This window comes from Muscardinus avellanarius, assembly GCF_963383645.1.
Source record: "Muscardinus avellanarius genome assembly, chromosome: X".
Lineage (NCBI taxonomy): Eukaryota > Metazoa > Chordata > Mammalia > Rodentia > Gliridae > Muscardinus > Muscardinus avellanarius.
The window spans coordinates 12,026,665-12,052,082 of record NC_137792.1 but is presented as its reverse complement, the minus strand read 5'-3'; the positions used below and the strand labels follow the sequence as shown (position 1 = coordinate 12,052,082).

Here is a 25,418-nt window from a genome sequence, read left to right as displayed (position 1 = left end):
AAAAATTAATGTTTCCTGAAACCGTCCTAAGAAATCTTAAAGTACCTAAAATTTTTAAATGTACCTTTATTCTAAGTAATTTTCAATGAATAACCTTTGGGAATAATTTTAAGGTTTAATTTAAACTTCTATTGAATCATAATTCCTTAATTATGTCATTTTTTTGTTGCTATGTTTTTTCCCAGTCCCTATCACAAAGAATGTAGCAAATCCAGAGCCGCCTTCCCTTTCCACGGAGCAGCAATCAGTGCAGTCTCCAGAGAACACTGCTGTAGTGCCACCACCAAAGCAGACCAAGAAATCAGGTCGATCTAAACCACCTGGAAAGACTTCAGTCCCCAAGAAGGGCAGTTCTGTTAAAAATGTCACACCAAAGAAAAAAGGCTCAAATTCAGGAAAAAAGGTTAATTATTATCTCCTACTAATTTGCATTGATTTGTATTTCTTTTTCTTTTTTACATTTTTATACTTTTATTGGTGCATTATACCAATAAAATTTAAATGTACAAAAAATGTATAAAATAAAAGTAAATTTATAAATATATAATTAATACATTGAAAAAGACAAAATAATTCTAATGTGAATCATAGATAAAATATGTATGTTAAGAAAAATTAAGAAAAGTTAATGGTGAAATTTTAAGTGAAGTTTTTATTATAAATACATTTTATAAACTAACACATGTATATTTTCTACTTGTTGAAAATCTTTTGATTAGCTGGTATAATGCTAAAGACATAACTCCAAATAATGATTTTTTTACTTCTTTATTTTTTAATTTTGTTGCTAATTTGTTAATTTTGAAGAGATTTTAAAAAATGTTTAGGGCCGGGCGTGGTGGCGCACGCATGTAATCCCCGCGCTTGGGAGGCGGAGACAGGAGGATCGCGCAGGTTCGAAGCCAGCCGCGCTGGCGTAAGAGACCCAGTTTCAAAAATATAAAATAGGCCTGGGAGTGTCGCCCGGAGGGAGAAGGGCTTCCAGGAACCCCAGTACCACCAAAAATAAAAAAAAATAAAGAATGTTTAGCCAAACGTAGAGGGAATGCACTGGTACTATAATCTTTTTGATACCAAACTATTTTTTTGTTTGTTTCAAAGGCATTTCAGTTCACCTTCATCTTCTCTAGCTTCATTATTTCATCATAAAAGAGAAAGATTCTTATGAAGTTCCCTATATTCATTACTGCCATGTTCATAGTTTGGATATTCAGAAAATCTTTGAACTAGAGTAAAAATTATTCTTGCAACAGACACTTTGCCAGTTGTCATTTTCTTCCTGCCCTTAAGGATTTTAGAAGTATAGAAGCACATTTTCTGAATTAGTGTACCTTTATTCAGTTTGCAGTGTTAACTTCAACATACTGTCAAAAATTCAGTTTTTAAAAAACCAGAAGAGTGAGATTAACAACACCATAGTTGTAATTCAGTACTTATAAAATAACTTGACTTATTAGAATACTATAAACCAAAATGGCACTCATTGATTTAAACAAATAAATTCCAACAACCTTGAATGCTATCCTCTTTTCTATGGCTTTGTCCCTGCCTTTTAAATGTCCCTTTTTGTGTGTGTGTGGTACTAGGGATTGAACCTAGTGGCATTCTGCCTCTCAGCTACACCACCCCCAGAACTATTTTTTTGTTGTTGTTTTTATTTTGAAGGATCTTTGTAAGTTTCTGAGGATGGCCACAAAATGTGATCCTCTATCTCAGCCTCCCAAGTTATAGGCATATACCACCATGCCCAGAATATTATTAATTTTTCAAGGCACATGAATTTCTTTTCTGATATTGGAGGGTAGTATTTCAAAGTAGGTCCTAGAAAACCCCAAGGTTTGATAGGAAAAAATAATAAAATACTGGTGGTATTTAACAGTGCTCAGGAGACATTTTCTCCTTATATGCAATAGACATAATTTTGTTGGACTTTAGCCATCCATTTGTAATCTTGTCAAAGTTACTGATATATGTACAATGGTGGAATTTGTGCGTGTGTGTAATTTTGTGTGTGTGTGACTAGAAACATGATAAATAACTGCTTTCTAAAGTCTTCTGCTTTACTGGGATTTTTTTCCAACTGGAAAGGTCTATAGACTGTTAGCAGTTTGAAAAATAATAACCTCAAAAATTAAAGTAGATTTTACTAAGAATTAATTTTAGTGATCAGTTTAAGAGCAGAGAGTTGGGCAGGGAATTCTAGCCTCTAGTTCTCTTCCTCCCTAACCTGGATAGCTTGTTAGGCCTCTGAGGAACTCAGTTTGGAAAGTACCTCAGCTCATAATATAGACAGGGGTACCTAACTTTGAGGACTTCTGATAACTGATAGTTTTGTGAACCAGGGATGCCTACAATGTTCTTAATTTCTCATCTAGAAAAATTTTAAAGACTAATGTATAATTACTCTCTTTTTCTTAAACAGGAAAAATGTATTCCTGTGTTGTGTTCTACATCTTCAACTTCTCTCAGTTCACTGATCAGAAATCGTGGCATGTTAGGTGATAATATCGATACTGGGCCATCTAAAATAGTGATGTCTACAGGTAAATTGGTATTTCAAAAAGAGTTACAAAATTAAAATTACCATAAGTCTGAATAATTTCCAGTGTCTTTGAAATCCTGGAAATAAAACTTCATAAAGTATATATGAAAAATGTGCAATATAAATAAAACATTAAAAGAATCTTTGTTATTTAAGAGTACAATGGGATGTGTGTGTGTGTGTGTGTGTGTGTGTGTGTGTGTGTGTGTGTTACCAGAAATTGAACCTAGGGATACTTTACAACTGAGCTGCACCCCAGCCCTTTTTATTTTTTATTTTGAGACAGAGTCTTACTAAAGAGCTCAAGCTGGCTTCAAACTTGCAATCCTTCCATCTCAGACTCTCAAATACTGGGATTATAGGCATTTTCCACCATGCCCAGCTAGGACATAATGATGTACTTTCATTTTTTACAGTGTATATTGATTTGCATGTGTTGATTCTCATAATGAAATTTATTGAAACAACATTTGTGTAATTATAGATGGATTACTTCTATATCCCGTACCTTCACTATACTAAGGAAAGACTTTAAAAATTTCTTCAGTAAACCTTGGTGTATATATTGAAAGAAAATTTTATTTTCTTATAATTAATGTAATAAATCTCTATGTCATTAGAATTTACTGTTACATATCTTCAATTATTTGGTTATTTGAAAGAAATTCAGTCCAAAAAAGAATATATCAAAATGTCTACTTTTGAATAGAAATTCTTGTACTATGTATATAATTAAAGAGGAATAGAAATTCTTGTACTATGTATATAATTAAAGAGGAAAATGAGCTGGGTGTGGTCATGCACACTCATGATCCCAGTACTGAAGTGAAGAGGAAAATATTAATCTAAGCCAGGCGTGGTGGCACACACTTGTAATCCCAGCATTTGGGAGGCAGAGACCAGAGGATTGCAGTTCGCAGACAGGCCCTTTGCAACTCAGTGAGACCCGGTTTCAAAAATAAAAAGACTAGGAGCCGGGTGTGGTAGCACAGATTTATAATCCCAGCATTTGGGAGATGGAGACCGGAGGATTGTGATTCGTGGACAGCCTCAGCTCCTTAGTGAGGCCCTTCGCAACTCAGTGAGACCCTGTTTCAAAAAATAAAGCTGGGCGTGGTGGCGCACGCTTGTAATCCCAGCATTTGGGAGGCTGAGTCCGTAGGATCCTGGTTTGCGGACAGCCTCAGCTACTTAGGAGGCCCTCTGCAACTCTGTGAGACTTAGTTTCAAAACAAAGAATAAAAAAAATAGGGTAGGGGCTGTAGCTCGGAGGTAGAATGCCCCTGGGTTTCATCCCCAGACCTGCAAAATAATAAGTAAATAAATAAATAAAATAAATAAATAAATATTTTAAAAGACTAAAAAATAGGTCTAGGGTGTACCTCGGAGGTATAGTGCCCCTGTGTTCTATCCTCAGTACCACACAAAAAAAGAAAATGTTAATCTATCTTTTTACCACTTTATGTAATATAGAATTATATGAAGATTAATTTTATAATGCTCTTGAAACTTTGTGTGTAGGAGTTGGGGAGGGATACTGGGAGTGTTCCACCACTGAGCTACACATTAAGTTTTTTTACTTTGAAATAGGATTTTGCTATGTTACTACACACTAGCCTCAAACCTGGGGTCATCCTATCTCAGGACTCCAAGTAATTAGGATTGTAGGCATTCATTCACCACCACACTCACCTCATGTTTCCTGTTTTTCCCCCTCTGTGGTATTGGGGGTTTGAACCCAGAGGCATTCAACCTCCGAGATATACTCCCTACTCTATTTTATTTTTTTCTTTTGGAAATGGATCTCACTAAGTTACCTTTTAATGGCATCAAAACTGTAATATTCCTGTCTCAGGTTCCCAAACAGTGGAATTACAGGCATGTGCCACCATGGTGGGCTTTCCTAAAACTTAAGTAGTTTCTGTGTAGTCAGATGGGGCAGTATGTTATAATACTGAAAAAAAATTTTTGATTATTTTTGTATTTTTAATATCTTTAAGCAAATATGGTAATATATTTTAGGTAGCAGAAATGATCATTGATTTTAAATATGTTTAGCTTCTTTTGAGTGAAGTGGTTAATGGGATATGGTAATTATGTAGTGTTTTTAAAAAGTTTCTTTTAATCAGTCTCATTATTGACTTTATCTGTATATACATTCTTCTTTAAGTTTGTGTCTATGTAAACAAACATGGAAACTGTGGCCCTCACTTGGATCCAAATAAAATCCTGCAGCTGCCTGATCACTTTGGCCCAGGCCCTGTTAATGTGGTACTCCGGCGGACTGTACAGGCCTGTGTAGATTGTGCCTTTCGGGCTCAGTCTGTTTTTGGATTTCTTAAGCCAGATAATCGTGGAGGAGAAATAATAACTGGTATGTTAATCTAATCCTTTATTCAACTTTTCCAAATTTGATTTTAAGTTTAAAGTTTAGGGATTTATAATGTAGTTAGACTATATTTTCATTCTACTAATTGTAATATTTATCACTGTTTTAATAGAATTGGTATATAATAGTTTCAGTATATGTTTGTAGACTTTTTTTTTACCTTGGTTTGGAAAGTTTTCTTTTTACATAGACAAATGAGCCAGGCATGGTGGCTCATGCCTGTAATCCCAGAATTGTGGTGTTAAGCTTACTATATGCACAGTACTATGGTTGATAATAACTATCTCACTAAAGTTGCTGAGCTCTGTACTAAGTTCCTGAGTCTAGCCTCAAACTGTGATCCTCTTGTCTCAGCCTCCCAAGTACTTGGATTATAGGTATGAGCCACCACACCCAGCTTTATGAATATTTTAAAATAATTTTTATGTATTTTAATGAGGGGAAATTTGTAAATTGAATTTTATAATTTATTAAAAATAATTTTATTGATGGTCATGTGCGTGTGTGTGTGCGTGTTGTACTGGGGACTAAACCTAGGGCTATTCTACTCTGAGCTACACTCCCAGCCTAATTTTACTTTTTTCATTTTGAAATAATCTAAGTTGCTGACAGCCTTACTAAAAGTTACTGAGACTGACTTCAAACCTGTGATACTCCTGTCTCAGACTCCCAAATACTAGAATTACAGGCATGTACCACTACACTTGACTTGCTGGGCTTTTTTGTATTGTAATTTTCTTCTTTTTGTGAAATTACTGACATATTTTCCCCCGCTCCATAGCTACTTTTGATGGAGAAACTCATTCCATCCAGCTCCCTCCAGTGAACAGTGCATCGTTTGCTCTTCGCTTTCTTGAGACTTTGTGCCATAGCCTTGAGTGTGATAACCTTTTGAGTAGCCAGCCTTTTAGCTCCTACAAGAGTGTTACTTATAATCCTACAGAGCATGATAAAGATAAATCAGGTGAGAGAAAATGTAAATTGTTATACTATTTTTCTATTTTATATTTAATTTGACAATCTTATGCAATTTAGAACTATACTGTCTTCCTCAAAGTATTTTAGCCACAATGAACTAATTAGAAACTATTAACTACATAATATATTGTTTCTGTTTTATTTAAAGTGAAAGTAATTTCTTATGTCATAGTGAATTTGAGAATCAAGCCAAGAGTTACAAATTTTCTAATAGATTGAAGTGTGATTTCCTAAGAAATTAACAAAGACTGTTGAGTCCAGTGGTCATAAAAATTTAACATTTAAGTCTCAGTTGCTTTTCTTCTATAAAAATGACAAACTGATACCTGAATAAGATGATAGATATAAGGTAGTCCTGTAGAACCAAAGGCAGGTTTCTTCTGATCCCTAAAGAAAGTTCTTTCAGATTTTGGCAGTTGTTCTTTATTCTTTGGAAGAAATATTTGCTTCTTTTTCATCTGACTTTGGAAAACCAACTCTGTATTCCTCATTATGACAGGAGTTTGTCTTTTTTATTTATTTATTTATTTATTTTACTATGGATTGAAGCCAGGGGCATTCTACCTCCAAGCTACACCCCCAGCCCCGTTTAATTTTTATTTTGAAACAAAATCTAGCTAGGTTGATGAAAGTCACTACTTGCTGAGGCTGTCTTTGAACCTGTGATCCTCCAGTCTAAGCCTCCCAAGTACTGGGATTACATGTATATGCCACCACACCCAGCTGAGTTCCACTCATATATGAAGCTTGGGCACCATTTCTCATTATCCTTTGTTTTTCCTTCCTAGTTATCCACACATTCTTCATAAACTATGTCTCCTCATCTAAAGTGAAGTTCCTCATATCTAATTTGTTCCTCTCTATTTCTTTGTTACTACCCTCCTTCATCTATTAACCCCTTCTCAGGTTTAGTAAAACAGTCTTTTAACTATTCATCTTTCTAGTTTCTTCCTGTTGGTATAACTGCCTAATTAGTCCCTTTGAAATAAATGTATAACCAGACATGGTGGCTCACATCTGAAATCCCAGTATTGGAAGACTAAGACAGGAGGATCACATGTTCATGACCCATCTCAGTCACTTAGCTAGGCCCTGCACAACTTAATGAGAACCTGTTTCAAAATCAGAGATGGGGCTGGAGGTATAGTTTAGGGGTAGAACCTGGGTTCAATCCCCAGTAGCTTCCCATATACACACAAAAAAGAAATATATGATTCTGTGAAATCTTTGCAAAAGTACAGAGAGATGGGAATGGAAAGAACACAGGTGTTGGAATTTTTCAGAACTAGGTAATATCGCTTCCCTTATAATTATTCATATGCCTAAAAGAGCATGAAGTGATAGGCCTAAATTTTAATCCAGGTCTTGCTGTTAATTATCCATGTGCTCATGGACAAAGTACTGAGCCTCCACAAATCTACTGAGTTGTGAGACTGAGAGAAAAGAGATGTAAATACACTGATTTATTCATGGCATGGAATTAGGAGCAATAAAATGTAGCTGCTAGAAGTAGGCAGAAGAGAAAGTGAATGCTCATGTTCTCATGTGATACTATCCTCCTTTTCTCCTTCCAAAAGAGGTAGGAAGTTACTAAAAGTGGTAGAATTGGATGATAGCCAGAAAGTGAATGGTTACTTGTGATAGAGACAGGTGTGTGTGTGTGTGTGTGTGTGTGTGTGTGTGTGTGTGTATTTGATACATTTTCTAATTCTAAGAGTAATTTGACAAAAAATGAGAAAATTTAAGAGCACAATTTTCTAACCTTTTTTTACCAAAGCATTAAGAAGAATGCTAATGAGCCAGGCATGTTGGTACACACTTGTAATCCTAGTATTTGAGAGGCTGAGGCAGTAGGATTGCAGGTTAGAGGCCAGCAAACAGTAACTTAGAAAGGCCCTGTTTCAAAAAAGTAGGGCTAGGAATGTAACTCAGAGGTAGAATTCCCTGAGTGTAATCCCTAGCACCACAAAGAGAAAAATAAAATGGATTTTAACAGAAACTTTTGTTAATTTTTTTAATTTAGCTTGCATTTAACAAAGTTGCATATAAATGTAAAGTTGATTCTTCTTGATTATACCATTTATCTTACATTATCTGAATAAGAGACTTCAAACTATTTTTAAGATAAAATGCTTTTTCCTTCCCTTTTTATTTTCTCCTGTTTCCTTTTCTTTCTCTTCCCTTCCCTTCCCTTTCATTTCCTTTGGAACTGAGGATAAACCCCAGTGGTACACTACCACTGAGCTGCACCTTTCCTTTTTTTATTTTGAAATAAAGCCTCATTAAGGTCTTTGAACCCTGTGATCTCCTGTCTCTGGTTCCCATGTACTGTAAGCATGCACTACCACACCCAACTGACAGAGTACTCTTAGGAGATTTTTTTGTGTGTGTGGTAAGGGGATGGAACCCAGGGGCATTGTACCTCTGAGCTACATCCCCAGCCCTACTTTTCAGTCATTTTAGTTTTGAAACATTCTCACTGAGTTGCGAAGGGCCTCCCTATGTAGCTGAGGCTGTCCACGAACCGCAGTCATACAGTCTCAGCCTCCCAAATGCTGGGATTACAAGTGTGTGCCACCATGCCTAGCTCTCTTAGGAGATTTTGAGAAATCCAGTGTTTGTATATTTTGGAAAGTCATTTTTAAAACATTTTACTCAAGTATAAAACAAAGGAAAAATACCCCGGGAATACAGCTTAATGTTCACAAAGTGAACACAGCAATATAACAAATAGACATTACCAGTATCCTGGAGGCACCCCCAGTGAGTCAAACCCTCTTCCATCCATTATTATACCCTTGATCTTGTCCTGACTTTTTGAACTAAATTAATTTTGCCTGTTTTAACTTTATAAAAATGGAATTAATATAGCACATATTCTGTCTAGCTTTGTCATTCATCATTATGATTTGTAAAATCCATCTCTATTGCATGTAGTTAGATCATTTATTCTTATTTCTTTACAATATTCTAATGTATAAATGTACCACTATCTTATGCATCCATTTAGATACTTTGGCATCCTTATCAATAGTGTTATTGTGAACACAAAATGCATAGGTTTAGCTTTAGTAGATACCATCAGTTATTCAAAGTGCTTGCCTCAATTTACTGCTCTGCCAGCCATTTTCTTCCTTTTGTATAGATTCTCTGATGAAATACTTAATTTTGTTCATTTTTCCTCTTTTTTTGGACATACTGATAAAAATGGTATTACAGACCTTTTCTATTGGCACTAATAGTTTTTCTCTCAATTATTGATTATATGGTCTTTGTCTTTTTTGCACATTGGACATAATGAGAAAAAGGTCTGTAGACACTCCAGATTTTAGAGTGTTTCTTCTATTCTTCTTTAGGGAGATGGAGGGAGGGAGGGGCTCATTCCCATTAGAGACTAAGGTAGATTGAGTCTCTAGTTCTTCCCTGTTCTAAAAGTATTACCCTCCCAGGCTTTTGGTTGAGAGCCTGGTAATTTTCCACCTTCTCAGCCCTGAAAGACTTTGGGAAATATTGTAGTTCTATCCTTTAGAGGTTAGCACCTTAGCTCTTTAGCCTCTTGTGTATTATCAAAATTCGATATATGTATTTAGAAATAGACAACTATGTGTTTGAGCTAGATCCCCACCTTGGGAAGAATCTTTATTTCATGAGCTCCATGACAATGTGGAAATTTAAGGTTTTCAGCTTAGCTTAGCTTCCCAGTTTCTTGTATAGCCTCAGAACTCAGCAGATGTCCCATCTATGAGTTTGAGTTTCCATTTTGTCACTCCAACTCTGTGAATTTGCTAAGTCTTTTTATTTATTATTGCTTTTAGCAGAGCTTTCTGACTGGACCAAGTCCTAATTGCAGTGTAGTAGTAAGAATTAGCAAATTACCACAGGAAAAGCAATTGATAAACTCTTTACCCTAGAATGGTTCTTCTCTTTGTGGAATTTGATTTTATTAATTCCTTTGATTGCCATACCTCTGTGGTGTCTTTCAATTTCATCCTTCTGAAATACTCCGTTAAGGGGCTTTTAGTATATTTACAAATTTGTGCGGTCATTAGCACTAATTTAGAGCATTTTCATCATCTCCAAAAGAAATATCATGCCCATAAGAAATCATTTGCCAATTTCTCCTCCTCACAGCCTCTGGACACCATTAATTTACTTCTTATCTCTATGACTGTGCCTATTTTGGGCAATTCAAGTCATTGGAATCATACTGTACGTAGCTTTTTGTGTGTGTGACTTCTTACTTAGCATAAGGTTCTCAAAGCTCATTTACGTACTACTGTGAATTTATTTCTGTGGCCAAGCAATATTCTCTTGTATGAATATTCCACATTTTGTTTGCCTATTCATCAGATGATGGACTTATGGATTGTTTTCTATTTTTTGGCCGTTTTAGGAATACTCCTGCTGTGAACATTTGTATACAGGTTTTGTGTAGATATGTGCTTGGTTCTCCTAGGTATAAACCTGAGAGTAGAATCACTGGGTCATATGGTAAATTTGTGTTTTTAACTCGAAGAGATAGTAGACTTTTCCAAAGAATTTATACCATTTTACGTTCCCATGAACAGTGTATAAAGGTTCAGTTTCTCCACATTCTTGTCAATCCGTGCTGTATTCTCCTTTTATTTATATTATAATCATACTTGTGAGTATGAAATGGTATTTCACTGTGGTTTTTTATTTGCATTTCTCTATTGGCTGATGTTGGGCAACTTTCCTTGTGTTTATTAGCCATTTTTGTATATTCTTTTGAGAAATATGTGTTCAAATCATTTAGTTTTTTGTCTGCCATACTTAGAATCAAACCCAGCAGTGCTCTACCTCTGAACTATACCCTAGGCTTGTTTGTTTATTTTGGAACAGGTTCTCACTGAGTTACAGTGCCTTGCTGGCCTTGAACCTATGAGCCCCCTGTCTTAGCCTCCCAAGTACTGGGATTAGTAGAGTGTGCCACCACACCAGCTTTCTTTTTTTTTTTTAATTTTATTTTATTGGTGCACTGTACTCATACATCATAGTGGGATACAAACTTTTGTAGACATACATGCACACATCGCCCAGTCAGCCCCCACCCGATCCCCACCCCATTCTCTCCCCATCCCTCCTTCCCATGCTTGGCTTAGTGGTTGACATCTAGTATTATAGCAATTTATCCAAAATTAAAAATGATAATCTCACATAACAGTTTCATTTGTCTGATACCAAGCGTTTGATGATTTAAAGATAGCATTTCAATATTTCTTTTTGCTTTCTTTCTTACTAGAGCATATTTTTTTCTGTTTTTTTAGGTGAAACTATCATATATTTATATATTTATTTTTCAGAAAAAAATCTATCCTAATATGGAATATGAATTCTAGATACCCAAAACGATCTTTAAAAAGAACAAAGCTAGCAGATATATATTTTCTGATTTCAAACCATATAAAGCTACAATAATTGAAACAGTGTAGTACTGTTCTAAAGGCAGATATATAGACCATTGGAGTTAAATACAAGCCTAGAGCTAAATTCTTCCCTATATTGTCAAGTTATTTTTGACAAGGTTTCCACGAACATTTGGTGGTGGAAATAATAATCTTTTAACTAAATATTGTTGAAAAATAATAATTACATGGAAAAGAATAAAATTGGACCTTTACCTAATCCCATATACAAGTATTAACTCAAAATAGATAAAAGACCTAAATATAAATCTTAAGACTATAAACTTTTAGGAGAAAATCTGGGTCATAAAACCTCACAACATTGAAATTGGCAGTGATTTCTTGGATATGATTTCAATGGCACAGGCAACAGAAGAATATACAAACTCCCTAAAAACTAAAAGAAAATATTGTATATCCAAAGACAATGTAAACAGAGTTAAAAGTTACTAATAGAATTGGATAAAATATTTCCAAATGCTATATCTGAAGGTATATTAATATTCCAACTAGAAATCCTAAAAATTAACAACAATAAAGGCAAACAATACAACTTAGAGATAGGTAAAAGACTAACATAAATAATGAATCTCCACAGATAACCAATCTTAGTTGTCTGTTGGATGGAAACTTGTTTCTCTGGTTCTGGTGAGTGTTACCTATTTCTTCTTTGTAGTTAATCTCTTTGAGTATTTTCTCTAGCGCTGGTTTTGAAGACATAAATTCCTTCAGTTTCTGTTTGTCATGGAAGCTTCTTATTTCTCCATCTAATTTGATAGAAAGTTTTGCTGGATAGGAAATTTTTGGCTGGAAGTTGTTTTCTTTCAGAGTTTGGAATATGTTACTCCAAGCCCTTCTGGCTCTCATGACTTGGTTTGGGAAGTCTGGAGTGATTCTAATTGGTTTGCCTCTGAATGTCAGTTGGCCCTTTGTTTTTGTTGCCTTTAAGATTCTCTGCTTGGCTTCCACATTGGTCATTTTGACAATTATATGGCGTGGGGATCCTCTTCTCGGATCCTGTCTAAAGGGAGTTCTATAAGTTTCCTGGATCTGTGTATCAACCTCTTGCTCTATATTTGGAAAATTTTCTGCTATTACTTCCTTGAAGAGATTGTTGATTCCTTTGGTATCACTTTCTTTTCCCTCCTCTATTCCAATTATTCTTAGGTTAGCTCTCTTAAGATGGGCCCATATTTCTTCAATGTCAGATTCCTGCTGTTGGATATTTTTTTCTAGATTAGAAACTATGCATTCATTTTTGGATTGCTCATCTTCTAAGAGCGAGATTCTGTTCCCCATGTGGTCTAATCGGTTGTTTGTGCTTTGAATTGAGGCCTTTACTTCATTAATTGCATCCTTTATCTCTTTTTGGCTCTCTCTGAGTTCTTTTCGAAGCACCTCTATTATTTCTACAGTTATTTTCCTGATTTGATCTTCTAGAAATCTCTGATTTTCTGTTTTATCAGGTTCTGATGTTGTGGGGTTGTGCACATTCATTGCTCCAGTGTTATTCCTCTTTCCCATGATTTCGGAGGTTTGTGCCTTCTCTGGGTTCTTCCCTTGGGTCACTATGGCTTCACTTAAGGTGCTCTGGATCTCGAGTCTGTATTATCTCAGACCCCACTACTCCTTTACTGGGTTGTATCACAGAGTCTCCGACCCAGGGAGTCGATAGAGGCTGCTTTAAACTATGGGGGGTGCCAGCTTGCACGTTCTCCTATGGTGTGATATCTCTGCCACCACCACTCCCTCACTGGGTCAAGTCCCAGGAGGCCCAATACTGCGATTTCTCCTCTGTGGCCCGCAATTTGACTCACTGTTCTTGAGTACGCAGATGTAGCTGTACTGGACTCGGTGAATTCACTGCTGCTGCCGCCGCCGGTGGCAATATGGCACCTCTGCCACGCCCTCGGCCATGAGGCTGGCGTATTTTTTCTTCTCTGGTTTTGATTTCCACTCTGAATCCCTGCAGCGTGTGCTGAGCTCAGCCACTGGGAGCTTTAAATGCTGCCTGCGCCGAAAGATCCCGCCTGGCTGTTCCGCAGCGGCTCACCTGGCTTGCTGTAGCCGTCCGTTGAGTTCGCCGCTGCTGCCGCGTCCTCGGGCGCGTGTGTCTCCTCTGTGGCCCTGAGCTCTGTTCTCAGTCCGCTTTCTCTCTGGAGCCTGGTGGTTTTTTTTGTTTTTCTGGTGATGGTGTTTTCTGGCTATGAAAGGTGCTCTTTTTGTGGTAATGGAGATTGGTTGTTAGCGGGACTCTTAAGCCCCGCTTTTCTCGGTCGCCATCTTCCCGGAAGTCTCTGAATATCTTATCTCAGTACCACCACACCAGCTTTCTGTCCATTTTTCTCTTTTTATTGATGAATTGTAAGAGCTTTTTATTCTAGATACAAATCCCATATCAGATATATGCGCTGCATATCATGTATGCCAGTCTTTGGGTTGTCTTTTTGTGTGTGTGTTATATTAGGGATGAAATGCAGGGGCATTCTACCTCTGAGCCATACTCCCAGACCTATTTTATTCTTTAATTTTGAAATAGGGTCTCACTAAATTGTTTAGGGCCTCACTAAGTTGCAGAAGGTGGCCATAAACCTGTTATCTTCCTGTTTCAGCTTCCTAAGTACTGGGATTACAAGATGCACCACCATGCCTGGCTTTGGATTGTCTTTTTGCTTCTTTATTGGTGCTAGGACAGATTTTTACTACTGAGCTACATTCCCAATCCTCTGCAGCTATTTTATTGTTGCATATTATTTGTGCATAATAGTCTGTTTCATTGTGGTATATTTATTTGCACATAAAACATAATTCAGTCATTTTCACTTGAGCACAAAAGTTTTTAATTTTGATGAAATTCAGTTTGTCTATATTCTTTTTTCTTATATTTTTGTTTCATATCTCAGAAACTATTGCCCAATCTTTTGTTTGTTTTAGAGATTGCTGAAATTGTGGAATATGTAGATGGTTTCCCATCAAATTTAGAAGTTTTGACTATTGCATATTCAAAAATTTTTCTCCTTTTTTTTCTTTCTGAGATTCTTCCATTTTGTTATTTTTATGTTTGATGGAGTCCTATGGGTTTTTGAGGTTTAAATTCATTTTTCCTCATTCCTTTTGTTCTACAATTCACACTGTATAATCTCAATTGAACCTTCTTTAAATTCATTGGTTGTTTCTTGTGCCAATTCAGAGTTGCTCGTTGTGTCTTTCTAGTGATTCTTTTCATTTTATTTATTGTATTTTAGCTCTTGAATTTATTTTTCTCAATTGTTTTATGATGTCTCTCTTTTTTCTGGTACTGAGGATGAAACCCAGAGGCATTCTACCTCCAAGCTAGACCCCAGCTGTGTGTGTGTGTGTGTGTGTGTGTGTGTGTGTGTGTGTGCGCGCGCGCGCGCGTGCGTGCGTGCGCGTGCGTTTTACGGAGGACAGAACCCAGGGTCATTTTACCTCCAAGCTACACCCTATTATTATTTTTTATTTTGAAACAGTGTCTTACTGAGTTCAAAAGGGCCTCACTAAGTAGCTGAGGCTGTCCTTGAACCACGATCCTCCTGTCTCAACCTTCCAAATGCTGGGATTACAAGTGTGCGCCACAATGTCCTGCTATGATTTTTGTCTGTTGATATTCTCTATTGGCTAGATTTTATTCTTATGCTTTCTTTTAGTTATTTAAACATTATTTTCTTTTTTTAGTTCTTGGAACATATTTATAATAGTTGACATGATGACAAAAACATTTCTTGTAAGTCCAATGTCCGGGCTTCCTCAGGGACAGTTGACTGATTTATTTTTTTTTCTTCCTGTTTCTTTTCATGTATCATAATTCTGTTGTTGAAAATTAAGTATTTTGAAATAACAATGTGGCAACTCTGGAAATCAGATTCCCTTCTCTTCCTTAGTATTTGCTATCATCATAGCTGGTACCATTGTTTTTGTTTTAGAGACGAGAGCGGGGTGTGTGTGTGTGTGTGTGTGTGTGTGTGTGTGTGTGTGTATAGGTAGTCTGTCTACTTTGTCATATGTGACCACTGACGTCTGCTCCATTAGTGGTAAGGTAATGATTATCTAGATACAGATTTCCTTCAGTACCTCCAACCACTCTATCTCCCAGCCTTGGCTGAGAGATTATCTTGTTTGCATTGTGTCATAACTTCAACACTATTTAAGAGGCAGTTTGTAAGTCTGCTTTGTATAGAGCCTCAAGGTCAGCTAGAGATGAAAGATGAGAGCTTTCTCAGGTCTTTCCTAGACACATATACAGCTCTGCACATACATGTGGCCTTCTAGATTTTCAGAATATATCAGTGTTCTTAGAGTCCCAGTTGGGAATCATATTATCCAATTTTTCCTTTTAAGCTTTTTTGCTCAGCCTCTTCTTAGCTCCAACTGGTAATGCACAGGCAGCTGCAAAGTTAAATAGTCACCACTGATCTTTCCTCAGAAGATGTCCTAGAAAGAGGGTTATTTGCAACAGAGCAAACTCTAATTCTGGTTAAACAGAGATAAGCCCTGAGAAAGCTTTTCAGTGAGCTCTAAGACTGGTCAAATACTGATAATTCTCTGGAGATGGGTCTTTCGATGACCCTTAAACGTTGCCCCTTCCATTGATGAATATGCTGCTGTTCTTCACATCTACTCTAGTTGCAAAGTTGATAGTTTTCCAAACTACTGTGAAAAATTGGGTAAGAGGGGAAGTTGTTGATTTTTAAGAATACTGTGAAAATTGGGTGGGGTTCATATTACTAAAAATTAAAAATGCCACAGAATTTGCTATTCTTTGTGTGATTCAGCTATTTTTCTTCAGCAAACACTCTTTGAATTGTGGCAAGCCTTTAATTTCCAGAGTTAGAGTTATTTTGATAGGTTTTGATAGTGTTTTCAATGATTTTTTAAGCAATAGATTTTTCTAAGTGGCCCTCTTTGATGATTTTTTTCAGTGTTCTGTTTTGTTGGTACTGAGAGCTGAATTCAGGGGCATTCTATCTCTGAACTACACCCCCACCCAGTCCTTTTTATTTTAATTTAGAAATGAGTTCTCCCTAAGTTTGTCGGGCTGGCCTCAAACCTGCACTCCTCCTGTCTCTGCCTCCCAGTTTCTGGGATTGTAGGCATATGCCACCGTGCCTGGTTTATAATGACTTTGGAGGGGTCTGGGGATCGAACCCAGGGACATTCTACCTCTGAGCTATACCCACGGCCATGTTTTATTTTTTTATTTTGAAACAGGGTTTCACTAAGTTGCTTAGGGCCTCGATAAGTTGCTGAACCTGGTCTAAAACCTATGATCTTCTTGTCTTGGCCTCCCAAATACTAGGATTACAAGTGTACAACATCATGCTCAGCTGTGATGACTTTTAAATTATCTGACTTTTCCTAGTTATCCCTGTAGAAACACTTTCTTGCCTAAGTTTACTATCATATACAGAAACAGAAGTTGAGTTAATTTTATGTTTGTTTCAGACCTAGATAGTAGTCTATATACCAGCTTCATAAACTTTGCACAAAGAAAGCATTATTATAAGCTTAAAAATAAGTAGAGACTTTATATAATTACACTGAGATTCTGAGGTAAGCAGGTATGTATAGAATATTATACTTTAGAACTATATCATTAAATGATTAGAGAAATTTTTTTTTCTTCCTTAGAAGCTAATTAATTAAAAAAATATATTTTTTTTGCAGGGCTGGGGATCGAACCTGGGCCTGAGGCTGGGCCTGAGGCTGAGCCTGAGCCTGAGTCTGAGCCTGAGCCTGAGGCTGGGCCTGGGCCTGAGCCTGAGCCTGGGCTTGAGGCTGGGCCTGAGCCTGAGCCTGAACCTGAGCCTGAGCCTGAGCCTGGGCCTGAGACTGGGCCTGAGCCTGAGCCTGAGCCTGAGCCTGAGCCTGAGCCTGGGCCTTCGTGCACCATAGGCAAGTGCTCTTCCAACTGAGCTATATCCTCAGCCCTCTTTGCTTAGAAGTTAAAATGTTTTAATTAAATGTAGAAATTGCATTATTTGTCATACACTGAAATATATTGTCTCTAACCTGCAATCCTCCTGTCGCAGCCTCCCAAATACTGGGATTACAGTTGTGCACCACCATGACCAGCTTCTACTGGAAGCTGCATTTTAGATACATTGTAATGGGTTGTGCGTTGTCTTCTGAGTTATTCAGAGACATCTAATGGTCCCAGGATAAATAAAGTTTCAACATACTTCTGGAAATACTCTTTGAGTATTATCCTATAGAAGAATGTAATAAGATGAAGTAATAAGCACATATTATTCATGAACAATTAAATAATTTTGTAGTACTGAAGATTGAGCCCAGGAGCTTTCTGCCTCTGAGCTACATCCCCTGCCTTTTGGATTTTTTTTTTATTTTGAAACAGGATCTTGTTAATTTGCTGAGGATCTTGCAGCATTGCTGAGGCTGGCCTTGAACCTCTAATCCTCTTGTCTCACCCTCCCAAGTACTGGGTTTACATGCCTGAACCACCAGGCCTGGCAACAATAAAATGACATTATTGATGAAGTTATAGAATGCCAATGATTTAGAAACAAATATGTTAGGCTGATATGAAAATGTTTGGGTACTTTAATTATTGGTTATAATGAAACCTTTTCTTTAAAAAAAAGAAACAGTAAAAGAAGACACAGAAAAGAAAAGCATCAAAAGATCTCCTCCACAGCCTCTACCTGTTGTTGTTCCAGTTTCTCCTAAGCTGCCTAAAACAAAGCTTCATGCCTTTACAGGTAAATAGCATTTATACATCCTAGGATCTGGAAAAAATATTTATGCTACCATTAATATAGATGCTCTTAGGGTAATCATGTTGGGAGTAGGGAAGTGTAGCTGCCCAAGTAAGTTTGGCAATTGGGATATTATTTGGCAATTTGGGCACTGTTTTTGCTTCAGAAGTACACTGATGTTATTTCTCTCTAGATAAGAAAAGCTTTGCTTTGCTAAAATTTGTAGAAGAATAGAACAACTTTGTACCTTTCCAGTGAAAATGTTTACTACTCAAGTAGTAAGCAAATGTTAGAAACCAACTGTTTGGTCATATTTGAACAAAATACTTTCACAGAACTACATTCCAAAGAACAAATGTTTTTGTGAAGGGTTCACAGCTTTGGTAGCAAGACTGGCAAGAGATGCTAAATTGCCTTGTGAAGTAAAGGTGATGTCACAGAATCATTTGGATTTCAGGACAGTGTCCTCTACTATAAATGATGAGGAGGGGTTGTTAGAAGTTTGTGGTCAAGTATAACATGAATTAAGTTAACTTGTTGGAAATGAGAATGTTTTACCTTTTAGTAGTAGCAGCATTTAAGCTGTAAGTCTTTTGAAGATAACTTCCTTTGTCTTTTTCTGTGTAGGCCATCTATTGTCTTCTGAGGCAAGTGAAATGCTCAAAGAGGGAAAGCTTTCTGAAAATTACAATAAGCCACCACTATACTCAGGACATCCTTTGAATCCTGTCTGTAGAAATATTATGCATACTTCAGCCCACAAGAATTTTCCTCAAAATGTGCCAAGCACCTCAAGTTCAACCCTAGTTGGGAACAAATCAACTACCAAGAACAGTTACTCTGAGCCAAAATTCCAAGTGCAAAGGAAAAGTGAAGGTATATTTTAAAACAGTCATTTTCAGCCAGTGTGTTTATCTTTCCCTTGAGATTTCCACATCCAACAGCATCACCTAGGAGTGTATCATATTGGAGAAAATGCCAGAATTGGGATAACCAGCCTCTCCCCTTCACATCACTGTCAGGGTCAAATCATTATCGATGCCCCAATCTTCCTTGTGTCTATTCTGCCTCTGGGGATCTGAATCACTAACCATGTCTCTGATAGAGACATCTCAGTGGTTCTTGAGTAGTTGTAATTTGTCATTTCCTTGTATACCATTTGGACTCAACCTCTGGACTCAGAGGCTTAGAAAGATAAATTTGTTATTTTTTCTGATGTATTCTTGCCTCTCTTGAGACCTTTCCAGGGTCCAGCCTTTGTGCATCTCTGGATCAGGGTTCTGGCATCCTGTTGTTGCAGTACACCATTTCCCCATGTTCCACATCCTTTCGCGTTCTCTCAGATACATTGGGAAAACATGGCATATGTAAACTGGGCAGCATCTTGTTGCCATTCGGAAAGAGTCAGAATATCTTTCCATGTGCAAAAAGGGCTACTACCCATATATTTTTAAGGGTTAAGCATGCAAGAGAGTAAGGGGTGGGAGTAAGTTGTTTTGTCCTATTTCTCCAGGTGAGCATCTAGGTCAGGTTAAAGAGTGAATGAAGTGGAAACCAAGTAACTCCCTTGTCTTTCATCATTGATGTTCTCTATGGGCAACTGCACTATGCACATACTGTGACACATTTAACATTGTCACTTCCATCCTTCACTTGTTGTGGAGATTTTCTCTGCTTCTAAAGTAATACTGTTTGCAGATAGTCTAAAAATATTTATTTTTTAAGGAGTAATATACCCTAAAATTTTAAGTATTTTTACATAGTATCAGCTTTTGAAGACAGGCCTTAGTAAAAGGCTCTAAAATGTTACTTCTAATACTGAATATCTCACTTACAAATGTATGCCTAATGCTATCATGCCAAAATAATCTGTATTTGGGCTTTAGAATGCTAACTTCTGGTCTTCGTAGGAGTAGAAAGGCTAATATTATTATTATTGTATTAAACTTAATGGTAATAAAATTGTCACATGAATCACCATGTGATATTATATGCCAGGCATATAATATTTTATACAACCTCCTAGGTTATCATTTTAAGAATTCTTTGAGATGTAGGTGCCTGGTAAACATTTTCAGGTGAGAAAAATCTCGGAAGTTATTTGGCTAAGTTCCTTCAGCTAGAAAGTAGCTGGCCTACCCTTGAACCCTATAAAGACTATGGCTCTAGGGCTGTAGTCTTAAGGATTATGCTTTCTCCATCTCTAGATAACAGGTAAGCATTTCACTTTTAAATTTTCTACAGGTGTCACTGCTATTATTTTCATTAAGGTACTACAACTGTTACTTAAAGCTGAGTTCACCCGTACAGCCAGTGATGCTCATGCAACTTTCTATCCTACTTTGCTCCATTATTTTAAGGAAAAAAATTTCTAAGCTGGGCTTGGTGGCGCATACTTGTAATCCCAGCATTTGGGAGGCTGAGGCAGGAGGATCAAGGTTCAAGGCCAGCCTCAGCTACTACTTAGTGAGGTCCTTTGCTACTCAGTGAGACCCTGTTTCAAAATGAAGAATAAAAAAAATAGGGCTGGGGGTGTAGCTCAGAGGTAGAAAGCCCCCAGGTTCCATTCCCAGTAGCCTAAAAAAAAATCTGACTTTTAATATATGGAAGAAAGCCAGTAACATTATTGGAGGAAATCAAATCACATTTATTACATTTATTTCAGAAATATGTTGATATCTCAGTGTATTTAAGACAGAACCATTCAGAAAAACATGACTGGACTTTGGTACTTCACATAATTAGTTTGTCTCATGTAGTTATTTCAATAACAGTAATATGTTTGCAACATTTTCTGATTAATTTGAAGATATGGGCTCAATTATTATTTCTAGCCAGGCATGGTGGCACATGCTTGTAATCCCAGCACTTGGGAGCCTGAGACAGGAGGATCACAGGTTTGCAGACATACCTAGCTACTTAAATGAGCCTCTCTGTAATTTAGTGTGACCTTGTTTGAAAAATAAAGAATAAAATATAGGGCTGGGGGTATAGCTTGGAGGTAGAATGTCCCTGGGTTCCATCCCTAGTACCGCAAAAAAAAAAGTTTTTTAGTATACTAAAATTATATAGTTGTTTTATTTTTAACATAAAATTATTTTTATAATAGAAATATCTATAAAACTGGTTAAGCATTATTCAAGACATAACTATACCAGATTCTGATGACACAAAACCCACAATGTAAATTAAATCAGAGGTATGATTTGCCTTGTTGGTAATTTATAATTTTAAATTTTGTCATTGTTGAACCAAAGGAGATGGCTTTTCTGTCTAAATCGTCAGAATTTCTGAGATAGGCCATAATCTATATCATCATTAATTTTACCTATATTTATAAACCCAGCAAAATTTCTTTTTCTCTGAAAGCTTTTTTCCACTGACAAGTAGATGGGAGGATATATTTTAGTATAGAAATTCTGTTTCACATCAATGTTCTGATGTTAAAAAAGTAATAAATTTCAGAACTAAATAAGTAAATAAAATAAAATTTAGAACTGCACAAAAAATTAACCACTGTGATTTGAACCATTGTCTATCTTTATTACCTTTTTCATTGAATGTTCAAAATGCTACTAAAATGACCATAGCTCAGATAATGAGAAAGAATGGATATACCTTTGTCTAATGCATACACAAAAATACCAAATTTACATTGACTGTCCTTGATTAAAGAAACTTAGCAAATACAAATCCCCCTTTAGAAATTATCACACACTAATTTTAGAGTCATCACTTTGCTTGAGTGAATGAGTAATTGTCAGGACACAAATTTCAGTGCAACTAATGAATAGCAGCGTTAAAAACTTTTGAGGTATGAATACCTAAATTGGTTCATAGATGTTACTTATTAAACCTATTAAACCTGTAAATCTCTAATCAGTGCATTTATTACTGTGCAATTAAACATGAAAGCAGAATTAAATGAAAATGTTATGCTACTTCTGTTTTAGCCCAGCAGTTTTTTTTTTTGTTTTTTGTTTTTTTTTTTTTGGCGGTACTGAGGATTAAACCCAGAGGCCTTCTGTTTTGGAACTATATCCCAGCCCTATTTTTTATTCTTTTTTTGTGTGCGCTGCTGGGATAAATCCAGGGGCATTCTACCTCTGAGCTATACCCCCAGTCCAAATTTTTATTCTTTATTTTGAAACAGGTTCTCACTAAGTTGTGGAGTGCCTCACTAAGTAGCTGAGGCTATCTGTAAATCACAGTCCTCCTGTGAGGGCTCCACTAAATAGCTGAGGCTGGCCATGATCCTCCTGTTTCAGCCTCTCAAGTACTGGAATTATAGACATGCACCACCATGACCAGCATAATCTCGTTTTCTTAGAAGTTTAGATTAGCCAGGTGTGGTGTCCCCATCTATAGTCCCAGTACTTGGGAGGCCTAGATAGGAGAATCACAAATTCAAGGATCGCCTCAGCAATTTAGCAAGGCCCTCAGCAACTTAGTAAGACCTTGCTTCAAAATAAAATATAAAACAGGGCTGAGGATGTAGTGTAGAGATAGAACACCCCTGGGTTTAATTCTGAGTACCAAAAATTTATATTAATATTTAGGCTATCAATGTTGGCAAGGTGGTACATACCTATAATCCCAGTACTTGGGAGGTACTGAGACAGGAGGAACAGATTCAAGGCCAACTTTGACAATTTAGCAAGACCCTGATTTAAAATAAAAAAGAGCTCAGTGCTATTAGTATACCCCTAGGTTCAATCCTCAATACTTTCCCCCAACACCCCCCCAAAAAAAACATTTAGGTCATGAGGAAATGGACCCTGAAGATTAAAAATGATGCTAAAAATTGCCATATTATACTGGGAGGCTGAGACAGGAGGATTGAAGGTTCAAGGCCAGCCTCAGCAACTTAGTGAGACTCTGTTTCAAAATAAAAAATAAAATAGGATTGAGGATTTGGTGGTGTAGCTCACCACACACACGCATAGGAAAAAAAAAAAACAAGTGAACAAATTTAAGTGATTATAAAACTAAATGGGGTGATTTCCATTGTATTTATGTGGCAAAGTAAACCAAATTAGAGAGATTAAGAGAAATTAATTGAAATCTTAGTAACAGATCTTTTGCCACTTTTGCCTGTGGCCAAGAGCCCTTGGATTGCTTGGTCTGTTTTATGATCTTATGTGTCATGGAACTTCTGGAGCTGCTTCTGCTGTGTGGGGGAGGTCAGATGGGACATTTTTGTGCAGCTCTCCTCAGATCATCTTCATTTAGGCTTTCACTAGATTTTACTGTTGGAGTCCTGAGTCCTTGTTTGGGTACTTAAGAGAAGGTTCCAGGAATGAGACCATTATTCCTAAAATCTCTTCTTGGAGGATAATGATCAGGTCAAGTATGATTTGTCTTTTTTCTCCCCCCCCCATTGAAGCTCCAAGATATATAGCTGTACCTGACCCCAGTGTCCTGAAACAAGGCTTCTCTAAGGACCCTTCAACCTGGTCTGTGGATGAAGTGATACAGTTTATGAGACATACAGATCCTCAGATATCAGGCCCCCTCGCTGACCTCTTCAGGCAACACGTAATGTATCTTTTGATCCGGTTTTCCTGCTACTGTAATGCCTTTGAATGACCTCTGTGCAGGCCTTTCAGTTAAATAGTTGTGTGGATAGTGGGGGAACCCTACCAACTGATTTTTTTCATTTGTGAAAAGGGTTATTTTGCACAACATTAGATCTTTAAATGGTGGATTAGTGGTCTTCCTTTAAATGCGTTTCCAAGTGCCTAATACACTAAATAGCCTCAAGTTAACAAGAGGTAATGTTAATTAAGCATCTCCACTCTGGGGGAGACCACCCTTTTTGTAATGGTAGATGGTAGAAGGATCCTCCTTACCTACCCACAGCTTTCTGCCTGGTCTTAAGACCATAAGTAGGAGGGGGTGAGCACAGTTCATAATATGGTGGCCTTCTTGTTATGATAACCAATTAATCCAACTTTATAAGATTAAATGTAAGCTGGGTGTGCTTGCACATGCTTGTAATCGATTACCAGCATTCAGGAGACTGAGACCAGAGCTTCACAGTTTGTGGACCGCTTAAGATACTTAGTGAGGCCCTCTGCAACTTTAGTGAGACCCTGTTTCAAAATAAAGAATAAAAAAATAGGGTAGGGTATATAGCTCAGAGGTCGAATGCCTCTGGGTTCCATCTACAGACCCACACAAAAAATGATCAATATGGCTTTATTTTAAACAGGAACTCTTGACAAATAATATGCTTTTATTACATATATTGGTTAAATAAGATAATTAAGAATTTGAAAAAGATGCCTATTAAGTAAAAATTTCAGTGTTTTCTGAAAAATCAAATTGGTGATCTAATTACTGATATCATTTTTAATATTGTAAGAAAATCACTAATTGGTTTTGGCATCTAACTAGCTTCACATAACTGATTAATTTTCAATATAAAGGTATCACCATATAGCATATGTATAGATTGTGACATTGTGACATATTCTGAACCCTTCTTAGAAAATTGATGGCCATCTAAAATTTATTTCTACTATTCATATTTTTGTCATATATAATGTATTTTATTCAACACAATATTTAAAAATTATATAGTTTCCTTGGGGCATTCATCAAAGATAGTAGATTAAATTTCCTTTTTCTTAAAATTTGAATTATATTTAAATATCAATGATACCTCATTGTACAAACTATTTTAATAGTTTTCAGGAAAGAAATGTATATTCATAGAATACATAGAATATATAGATGCTCCATTTTATGTATAAATAACTTTTGACAAAATATGAATAATTAATTATAATTTTATTCTTCTGTCTGTAGGAAATTGATGGGAAGGCTTTGCTATTACTCAAGAGTGATGTGGTGATGAAGTATATGGGGCTGAAACTGGGGCCGGCATTAAAGCTATGTTACCACATTGAAAAACTTAAAGAAGGAAAATATATTTGAAAAAAAGTGTATGTTTAGATTGGACATAATTCTCAGGTGTACTGATAATGTTTTAAAAGTAACAGTCCAGTCTACTTTTAAAAACCATTTAACATGTTAGTATTAACATACTCAGATTGTCATTTTATTCTTTGTCTTATATTATTTTCATTGTATAGTTTACAAATGCTCTTCATATAGTAAACAGAGAAAAACCTTTGGTTTTGGTTAAACTTTGTATCTATAACCAAACAGCTAAATTCCAAAGGGGAAAATATCAGGGATTTAACAACTTCTTTAAATCCATAAGAATTTTCTACAGAATTTAAAGATGCACCTGTAGCTATAATCTCTTTCTCAAATATTTTGTCTGATTCTACAGTGTTGTATTCTTCTTCTACAAGTTTCTAGGAAGGCAATAGCCA

General features: G+C 36.5%; 1 protein-coding gene across 1 annotated transcript in view; it reads left to right on the top strand.

Moving 5' to 3' along the window:
- SCML2 (Scm polycomb group protein like 2) overlaps positions 1–25,014 on the top strand; it is a gene marked incomplete at both ends in the record, with an annotated part of 54,515 nt that extends 29,501 nt beyond the window's left edge. Inside the window, 8 exons of the mRNA XM_080718804.1 lie at positions 186–403; positions 2,423–2,543; positions 4,713–4,916; positions 5,713–5,895; positions 17,965–18,075; positions 18,700–18,948; positions 23,459–23,610; positions 24,886–25,014. Coding sequence (XP_080574930.1) covers positions 186–403; positions 2,423–2,543; positions 4,713–4,916; positions 5,713–5,895; positions 17,965–18,075; positions 18,700–18,948; positions 23,459–23,610; positions 24,886–25,014 — 1,367 coding nt within the window. The remainder of the gene's footprint in view (positions 1–185; positions 404–2,422; positions 2,544–4,712; positions 4,917–5,712; positions 5,896–17,964; positions 18,076–18,699; positions 18,949–23,458; positions 23,611–24,885) is intronic.
- Positions 25,015–25,418: the final 404 nt, after the last annotated feature.